Genomic DNA, 10,921 nt, shown 5'->3' on the forward strand with positions numbered 1-10,921 from the left:
TTCCCCAGTACCAGTCCTCCCCAGTACCAACCTTGCCCAGTACTAACTTTCCCCAGTACCAGCCTTCCCCATACTAAATCATCCCAGTACGTCCTTTTAGTACCATCTCCCCAGTACTAGCCTTTTCCAGGACCAGCCTTCCTAGTACTAGTCATCCCCAGTACCAGTCCTTCCCAGTACCAGCCCTCCCCAGTACCAAGCCTTCCCAGTTCAGTACCAGCCAGTACCAGTTCAAGCCTTCCCCAGTACCAAGCCTTCCCCAGTACCAATGGTACCAGGCCTTCCCCGTACCAAGCCTTCCCCAGTTCAGGCCTTCCCCAGTACCAAGCCTTTAGTACCAGTCCTTCCCAGTACCAGTCACTCCCCTGTACCAAGCCTTCCCCAGTATCAAGCCTTCCCCAGTACCAAGCCTTTCCCCAGTACCAAGCCTTCCCCAGTACCAAGTCTTGCCCAGTACCAGGCCTTCCCCAGTACCAATCCTCCCACATTAGCAGTCCTCACCCCACTAAGCTTACATCAGGTCAAAGAAATTACAACTTCCAACCTTCTCTTGTCCAAACGATAGAACAGGGACAAGTTTTAATGGGAATATTTTAAATTTTACATCTTTCTCTCTCTCTCTTTCCCTCAGTACTTAACATCTATCTATCTATCTATCTATCTATCTATCTCTCTGTCTGTCTGTCTATCTATCTATCTGCGTCCTTATGTTTTCCAATTTAATTCTCTCTCTCTCTCTCTCTCTCTCTCTCTCTCGCGGGGGTGTTGCTGCGTGAGTCGTGGTGTTAATGGGAGGTCGTTTAGTGTGGCAGTGTGATAGTGGGAGAGAGATGTTTGTTATTGTTTGGCTCGGAGCGTTTTTGTAAGCGGATATATACGGATTTTTATACGGAATATATTTTATTTCTTGACGAATATATGTTCTCTCTCTCTCTCTCTCTCTCTCCGTTAAATTTCCAACATTTTCACATACGAAGTAAACCATAATTTTATCTTTAGGATATCTCTGGAATGTTAAACTCTTGTGTTAATGATAATATCACCCTTAAAAAAATACTAATGCTAATGATATTAACTTCCATGTTAAAGATACAAAAACCGTAATAAATATCAAAGATAATTAATGGCCACTCCTTTATAAACTAGATCCAGACTTAAGAGCTTCCGTTCAGAGAGAGAGAGAGAGAGAGAGAACCGGAGTAATATAGGTTGATGATGGTTGGTGAGAGGATTGGTAGGAGGGAAGAGGGGATTGAGGGGGATAGATAGGGATGGGGTGTGGGGGAGATGAGGAAAGTAAAGAGGGAGTGGAGAGGGGATGGGGGAGTAAAAATAGGGAGGGGAAGGATGATATCACTGGTTGGGGCTGAAAGATGTTGGGGAAGCAGATAGGAGAGAAGAGCACCACCCCAACACCCTCCTGGGGGTTAGGGGGAGGGAAAAAAAGTCTGATCTGATGTGGCAGGAAATACGAGTTTTTTCCTCACCTCAGAGAAAGAAATAAAACTAATATGATGCTTCAAGGGTCATTGATCTTTACGGATCCTCGCTCTACGGATCCTTGCTCTGTGGATCTTTGCTCTATACTAGCTCGAAGAATCTTTGCTCTACGGATCCTCGCTCTAAGGGTCCTTACTCTAAGGATCCTCACTCCACGAATCCTTGCGCTACAGATCCTTACTCAATTGATCCTCGCGCTATGGATGTTCGCTTTACGGGTCCTCACTCGACAGATCCTCGTATCGTCATTATTACTGTTATCATCATTATTGAAATATTCAGAATTACATTATCACCAAAAATTCTAAATACTGTATACCGAAAGAATAGATGACAAAAATAAATACTCAAATGACATCAACACGCTGACAGTAACGTGTTGCAACCTGATACTGACGGCACTGACAGTAACGTGTTGCGACCTGATACTGACGGCACTGACAGTAACGTGTTGCGACCTGATACTGACGGCACTGACAGTAACGTGTTGCGACCTGATACTGACGGCACTGACAGTAACGTGTTGCGACCGATACTGACGGCACTGACAGTAACGTGTTGCAACCTGATACGACGGCACTGACAGTAACGTGTTATGACCTGATACTGACGGCACTGACAGTAACGTGTTGCGACCTGATACTGACGGCACTGACAGTAACGTGTTGCGACCTGATACTGACGGCACTGACAGTAACGTGTTGCGACCTGATACTGACGGCACTGACAGTAACGTGTTGAAACCTGATACTGACGGCGCTGACAGTATCATGTTGCAACCTGATACTGACGGTGCTGACGGTACCATGTGCAACCTGATGCTGACGGCGCTGACAGTAACCTGTTGCAACCTGATACTGATGGCGCTGGAAGTATCATGTTGCAACCTGATGCTGACGGCGCTGACAGTAGCGTGTTGTAACCTGATGCTGACGGCGCTGACAATAGTGTGTTGTAACCTGATGCTGACGGCGCTAACAGTAACATGTTGCAACCTGATGCTGACGGCGCTAACAGTAGCGTGTTGTAACCTGATGCTGACGGCGCTGACAGTAGCGTGTTGTAACTTGATGCTGACGGCGCTGATAGTACCGTGTTGTAACTTCATGCTGACGGCGCTGACAGTAGCGTGTTGTACCTGATGCCATCAATGCCGATAGTACCATGTTGTAACCAGATGCTGACGGCGCTGAATAGTATTATGCTGCAACCTGATGCGGCGCCGACAGCACCGTGTTGTAATTGATGCTGACGGCGCTGGGGCCTGATGCCGTGGTTGCTGATGCTGCGGCGCTGCGTATTGCGAACTGATGCGGCGCTGACAGCACCGTGTTGTACTGATGCTGACGGGCTGACAGTAGCGTTTGAACCTGATGCTGACGGCGCTGACAGGCGTGTTGTAACCTGATGCTGACGGCGCTGATAGTACCATGTTGTAACCAGATGCTGACGGCGCTGACAGTATTATGCTGCAACCTGATGCGGCGCTGACAGCACCGTGTTGTAATCTGATGCTGACGGCGCTGACAGTATTATGCTAACCGATGCGGCGCTGACAGCACCGTGTTGTAATCTGATGCTGACGGCGCTGACAGTATGTAATAGCACCATTTGTATGATATAAATATTTACCCAAATGTATAATACCAAATTATTCACCAAGTTATACAACTGTACCTCAGCTGTTGATTTTATGCATGGCTGAGGTTGCAGTTCCTTCCGGAAGCGAGCGAGGGCAGGCTGGGGTCAGCGCATGTTAGCAACAACAAGATATCTGACGTGTTTCCTTTATCACACTCTCGAGGCCTGTTTCCCTCTCTCCCTTGGTCAGGAAGATGAGACTCATATCACTTGTTACCCAGTGAACATGTCACTTAAATGTTCGCCTATAAGTGCACTAAGACACTTCCCTTAGCAGAGAAGGTACAATGTACTCTCAACTGAACTCAGTACCTGTGAAACTATATTGTTTTACAATAAAGAAATACCAACAAAGTGTTTACTTCAGCTTGCTACTTATCAATTCCAGAAAAGGGAAACAACGAAAAAGGGAAACAACGGAGCACATTAGCTTTCGTCTTCATTCAAGACATCTTCAGAGGCAACTGGATTACATGGACAGAGAGAGGCTTAAATATACAGGGTGACCTTATTAAACATGAGGTCAGGTCATAATGATGTCATCCACTAATCCCACACACACGTAGAGGATTATCAGCAGTCTGGAGATAGTGCACCCCAAGGAAAAGTCAGACAGTGGGCACTTTATCGGGTCACTTTAAAAGCCAGTGACAAAGACCACCGCGTGTTTATATATATATTATCAGAAATCCGTGTCGGCTAATTCCTAAGCACTAGGACAAAGACCCACGGTCTTACGGACTGACAAATATTAACAGATGTCTACTATGTCAGTGGCCCCCAAAGTGCCGTCAGTGACTTTTATGGCCACCGGAGACAAACATCCTGTCCGCCCACACAACAGAGATATCACAGATGGCCACCAATCTACTTACCCCCGCGCACTCTGTACCATCTAAAGCGCGGAACGGTTATCCTGATGGCAGTGTTATCGCACACCAAGTCACTGAACATATCTCCACGCTACAGAAGCCGTGACAGGGCCGTCATACATAAGCCCATTAGGACCGAACCTCCACTTAGGAAACCGGAGAACACCCCCGACAAAACCGTACCACTCACACTGAAGTTCCACGGATGCGAAGCCTATCTCCCCGCCTCTACTGCTATCCAACGTCACTTCCCTAGAGAAATTAAGTTTGGACGAGCTGGTAACCATAGTCAGGTCAGTCACGCGAGCGTCGTTGCCATATGGGCTTGGCAAATCAGCCTGAAACGTCATATTGGTGGACATCAACTCTTCATCACCTCGCCTTCACATACACGCCGAGGGCAAGGCCCTTCTGTCAAGATACCCACGGCCGTCACGCCTGGATGTTGAAGTCCCAGCAGATGTGGAAGCCATTATGGGTACGCAGCAGCCACGGCCCACCCGCGCCCACACTGCTTCCATCATAATCTGTGTGGCATACCACTCCCGGGCCTCGCTTTCACCCACCAGAGACACTTCCATTTAATCAATTCTTTACCACCCCAGGATCATCTCAGAAAGAAACGGCAAGCGTTAGTATTAGCGGGATTATAATGAAATTCGACACCACTGATATCATGACCAGCTACTATCACAAGTTGTAAACTTCTCTCACACACGGTCAAAATACCCTGACCTTATCTAACTGACTTTAATGACCAAAAATGTTCAATTCCTCAAATATTTTACTGTAGTACACACACTTATCAGTGCTCTGTCCCCAGCTGCTACCCCACTCAAGTACAGAGACCCTACATCGCACCTACAGACCGATTACTGACTTGCAATGCGCTCCTTTCGGGCAGGATAGTTCACCATTCCTGACTTGAAGTGTGTTCAACGCGGATGACGTGAAACCAAATGATAAATTCATACCAACACCACCACAGAAGCTCACCACTTCTTTCCCGAAAGCTAGTCAGATCTCACCCAGCTGACTTGCCCTGATCACACTCGATCAAAAACACTTATGTAACAGAGAGACACAGAGCCTTTCATCTCAATGACCATAACTACCTGGCAGGGTCCTTCAAACCAGTCATCCATGAAATACGCACTGCAAAGAAGTCCCAATACCCAACCAACATAAACACCTGAAGCAGACCAACATCAGTCAATGGTATGGCAAACTTAAAGAACTCTCTGTGGACTAAACACAAGACACACCCTCCCCTTCCTTAGCCATCTCTATTAATGTTGACGCAGCGAGCAATCAAATAACCATTTCTGCTACTATATGCCAGACGCTCCCTGGCTTGACATGTAAACCACTCTCCCTGCTTACCTACCAGCCCCTTCCCACTGACTTAGTAGAAGAATTTGAAGGAAAAACACTAAACTAAAATTAAACGCTCTACAACCCCTCATTGATTCTACTTCCAATGAAATCCTTCAAGGAGTTCTTCCGAAATGGTTAAACCCCAATGTCTACCAATGCTTTTCCCTAGTCAGTTTCAGATGCCCAGCTGACTGAAGCACCCCACAGATCACTCAGAGCCCAAGTCAATCCAGCCCAATCCTAAATCAACTACGACCTATTGCAATCACCCCAATACCCAGCGCCTAATCTGTGAAAGTTTTTAGGTTCGACTGGGCGAAAGGATATTGCAAGAGTCAGACCCCAGCAATTTGGCAATATGAAAAACTTCCTCCACCACTCACTGGCCGACAGCTTTCTCGATTACATATACCGCCATCTCGAGAAACGAAAAACGTCTAGAAGCTGTCGCCTTCTATTGATTTCACTAAAGATCTGACCTAGTCGTAATCACAATATAATCATCAACAAAGCTATTGGACCTGGCCGGAGAAGTCTTATACCTTTTGGCTCATAGACTTCTAGTGACCGACGCTGTTGTACGCTTCCTCGAGGGGAAATGTCTCCACCTTCAGTCACTCAAACGGTGGCGTCCTAAGGCACCAAGATGGGACCACTCTGCTTCCTCATATGCTCATCAATGATAATTCCCAAAAGAAACCCCCTGCTCGTTGAAATATACAGACGATTCCACCATTGGGATCAAAGGCCAACACCTGTTCAATTATACTGCCCTTCAGGATTTATTGAACAGTCTCCAAACTGGGCCACCAACAACTATGTCACCATCAAACCACAAGCATTCATGGTTATGCACATCAACCTCTCCTCCGACATTGTCCCACTCCTTCCATTACTTTAGGTCCGAACACACCCAGGCTGGATTCCACGAAACCCCGGCGTCACCATAGACAACCAAATTGGAAACCACACGCCAGTGAATTTGTCAACCTCCAGTTTCCGTCTCCACCTCCTTTCTGCCAACTCCGTCCTCGGAGTTCCCACCCGGAGCTCCTCAGTGTTTACACAACATTCGTGGCTTCCCAACCTCACCTATGCCTCTTACCTGGTCTTTCCCTAAATGCCACACAACAAACACTTAGAAAGTGCAAAGAGGGCATGCAAGATTATTCTCCTTTCCTATCGCACATATCAAGAAGGCTCAACACACTGACCCTTTCGACTCTTTTACCGACCATCACCACGACTCTCGAACGCGCAATTTGGTAAGAAGCTTGCCACCATCCTCGACACTGGCTCCGCCACCACCTGAGATCTTAGTCCGAGAATTGCTGTTGACACCACAACCGCATCCAGCCCATACGCAATGAACCGGATCGCTATAAGAACAGCCCCAGTCCCAACCACGTAAAAATTATATTTATCAATAACTTGTATTAAACCAGTGTATTCACTCCCCAGTAAATACCACTTTCTTGCACTGCTCACTATGTTGAAATCACCAGGTTTGAGATTTTCCATCTAGCGTTACAGTATATCTTATTTGTATCACTTATGTTACTTTGTTATTTGTAATTCGAAACCCATTCCCCAAATATGTAACTGTATATTTTCAGCCTTCTGGCTGCCAAGCTCTTTCAATAAACCGTTAATTATTATTATTAGGAGCATAAGAGAAAGGGGGCGACGTGACTAGTCAGGTCAGGTCAAAAATAAGGGACCCACTAAATAACTATCCTACATCTAGCTCCCAGGTTTTCAGAGCAATTTTAACCTTGGGCCACTGACAAATAAATTTATGTAACATAATATCAGTTTTGAACTGACCATCACTAAGGTTTATTGATTTTAATTCCTTAATCAAACTAGCTTCAACCAGAAGTCTTTCTGTGACACAAGATGATTTGAATACTTCTAAGCTTTTTTCCCAAGCAATGGGATGATTATTATTCCCGACATGAACGAACAGGGCACTGCTTTCAGATGCTTTACTGATATTGTACTTATGTTGTTTGATTCTGAGCTGCAATGTTTTTCCTGTCTCACATAATTACCATTACATTTGCTACAAGGAATACAATAAACACTTCCATTTACATTCAAACTTGGGTTATTTTGTATTAAAATATTGGTAATGGTTGAGTCATACTTGAAAACAGCATTAATATTTAGTAATTTAAGGGACTGAACTAACGGGACAAATTCATTGCGATAGGGCAGAGTCAAAATATTCTTAAGTGTAGGAATTTGCCTGGTTTGAGTAGAATGAAAGGATTTTTTTAGCCCTTTTAAAACAATGATCAACAAACAATGAAGGGTACCCAAGTTTTTGTGCAATGGACTGAATGTGTTTCAATTCTTCATCAATAAATTCAGCGTCACAAATACTCAAACATCTCAAAAACATAGAAAAACTGACGTGTCTGTTGGTGTTGGTGTGGGGATTAGTAGATGACATCATTATGACCTGACCTCATGTTTAATAAGGTCACCCTGTGCATATAAACTCTACTGTAAACAATATAAACTACATATAAACTCTACTGTAAACAATATAAACTACATATAAACTCTACTGTAAACAATATAAACTACATATAAACTCAACTGTATACAATATAAACTACATATAAACTCTACTGTAAACAATATAAACTACATATAAACTCTACTGTAAACAATATAAACTACATATAAACTCTACTGTAAACAATATAAACTACATATAAACTGCTTTTAACAACATAAACAAGATATGAGCAGCAGTACACAAGATATGAGCAGCAGTACACAAGAGGTGGCAGCTGGTTCAGGACACCCGGCCCAACACTGACATAATTAGTTCTCATCTGGAACTTCGATTCCCGGCGCCTAATAACTTGCCTGGAATCACCACCTTCAGGAATTCTCTCCAAACTCTCATTCCAGGCATTGACTAACTTGGTGGGAATCAGTCTCTGGAAGCACCCCCCCCCAACCCCTGTACCTCACCTCACCCCCTCTCTCCTTGTCTCCCCACCTCATCTCACTCCCTCTCTCCTTGCCTCTCCATCCTCAATCCCTCTCTTCTTCCCTCTCCATCACCTTCCTCCCTCTCCCCTTCCTCTCTCCTCCCCTTCCAGGCTCTGTGTGATGAAAGTTAATTACACGTGGAATATCTTAACTGGATATCAGCAACATTGTTACTTCCTGACAGACAGTGACCTGATAATAATGATATATATATATATATATATATATATATATGTGTGTGTGTGTGTGTGTGTGTCACGTCACGTAGTACTAACTTTTTGTTTACCTCTACAACTTATAGGAAATTAACCCTTCGGTGCACAATTGTATATAATCTGTGCACAAAGTAGCCCCAAATAAAAGTTTATAAATCGTTTAATAATAATTTTCTAGTATACAAACAGTAACAAAACGACATAAACAGGTTTGTTTTAGGAAGCCAAAAATAGCGATATAAAATAATCAGTTATTTAACAGTGTGCACCATCACATGAACATGTCCTATCAACCAACAATGCACCGACCCCACCCTGACACTCGTGCTCGCAATTTTACCCGGCAATACTTGGTAAAGGAAGGCTGTATGTAAAGGAAATTGTGATTGGTGGAATGTTTTAGGCTGTTTCACTGTCACGATAATTATTAAATAAACTATTCATTGTTATTTAAGGTCATGAGAAGTTTCCAAATTTTCTTATATTTGCTTAAATAATGAAGAAAATTATATTAATGACTTGGCAACTCAACTACAACCACAGCTGTCACAAGATTCTTACATCAAATTTTCTTCATTGTTTAAACAAATATACGAACATTGGAAACTTTTCATGACCTTAAATAACAATGAATAGTTTGCTCCCAGACAAGTAAGGCTCATTTATTTTTTAGATAATAAATTATTAATGATGCCAGTAGGTTTATTAATTCCATTTTTTTTTTAATTTTCTACTTCAAAGTAACGTTAAATATTTTATTAGGGTATTATCAGTCCCTGGAACTATTTATAACTTTGGATGTGTATATTTTCAAACTACAACTATTATAATGATATCTTATATCTGTAGAACTGACAAAATGTGTACCTACCTAATACTGATCTCCTCAACCTGTAAAAAACAAAACTAGTGTTAGATACAAATGCTTATTGTTTATAATAGTCATAGCATAAGATTTTTTCCGTCACGGCTGTAGGATGTTTATTGTTATAGTCGTCACAGCTGTAGGATGTTTAGTGTGATAGTAGTCACGGCTGTAGGATGTTTATTGTTATAGTCGTAACAGCTGTAGGATGTTTAGTGTTATAGTCGTCACAGCTGCAGGATGTTTAGTGTTATAGTAGTCACAGCTGTAGGATGTTTATTGTTATAGTCGTAACAGCTGTAGGATGTTTATAGTCATCATATTTACAGGATGAAACTTAAGGACAGGCAGGATGGTTCATCAGTAGTTCAGGTGTGTTTCCTCTTTCCTAAATTTACTTGAAGGATTTTCCTGGATTTCCATATTGACCTGGAAGACTTAAGTGTGCCAGGCAACTGTCTCTGGAATGTTCATAGACAGCATTTTCGGTCGCCCAGTTTATGAAGATGTTTATAAACGACCCTTTTGAAAAAGACCTTCCAGGAGGCTCTCTCAGAAGACATTTCCAGACGACTCTTAAAACAAGACATTTCCAGGTAACTTTTAAGAAGACATTTCCAGACGACTCTCTCAGAAAAGATTTCCTGACGACTCTCTCAAAAACAGTTCCAGACGACTCTTTCAAAGAGCATTTCAGACGACTCTCTCAAAGAAGACTATTCCAGGCGACTCTTAAAAGGAACATTTCAAGAGACTCCAGAATATAATTTATTCATTGGATGACATTTCCAGTCATTTTATGCGTCCCCCTATGTACAGGAATCTGAAATCTGTTCTCCAAACCCTTCTTCGTCTCCTGGAATCCTGGAATTCCCTCAGATGTAATAAAATTCTGTTCCTTATCCCAGGGTCGTCAAGTGGGATTTGTGGCTCCTGGTTATGACGAGGCGCTGGGCTAACGTCATTCTGGCGTCACTGTGGTGGACCCTCCCTCCACTAACCTCCCCAACCCTCCATGCCCTCCAATACAATCCCCTCCCGCCACTACCCTCCCCTCCCTCCACTAACCTCCCAGATTTTTTAATAACCTTCCCTCCCTCCACCTACCCTTCCCAACACTTCACTACCCTCCTAGCCTTTCACTAACCTCCCCAGCCCTTCACTATCCTCCCCAGCTCCCTACCCTCACCAGCCCTCTACAGCCATTCACTATCCTCCCCAGCCATCCATTACCTTCCCTATACCCCTACTACTCCCCTCCACTCCTACCCTCCTCAGCCCCCTACTACACTACCCTCTCCCATACCCTCCCCTCCCTCCTATCCTCCCTATCCGTCTTCTATACTAAGTACAATAACACTCCACAGTACAAGGACATCACTTAGACTTCATATAGAGCTTGTATAGAGGTCCAGGTGTGTGGGGTTGTTATATAAGTG

The 10,921-nt window shown here is 43.7% G+C and overlaps 1 protein-coding gene across 1 annotated transcript; it reads left to right on the plus strand.

Annotated features, from left to right (window-relative positions):
• Positions 1–268: 268 nt before the first annotated feature.
• Positions 269–565, plus strand: LOC121863448 (alpha carbonic anhydrase 8-like). Its single transcript, XM_042362108.1, has one exon. The coding sequence runs from the start codon at positions 269–271 to the stop codon at positions 563–565; it is 297 nt and encodes a 98-aa protein (XP_042218042.1).
• Positions 566–10,921: the final 10,356 nt, after the last annotated feature.

Source organism: Homarus americanus, unplaced genomic scaffold (assembly GCF_018991925.1).
Source record: "Homarus americanus isolate GMGI-L3 unplaced genomic scaffold, GMGI_Hamer_2.0 scaffold25156, whole genome shotgun sequence".
NCBI lineage: Eukaryota > Metazoa > Arthropoda > Malacostraca > Decapoda > Nephropidae > Homarus > Homarus americanus.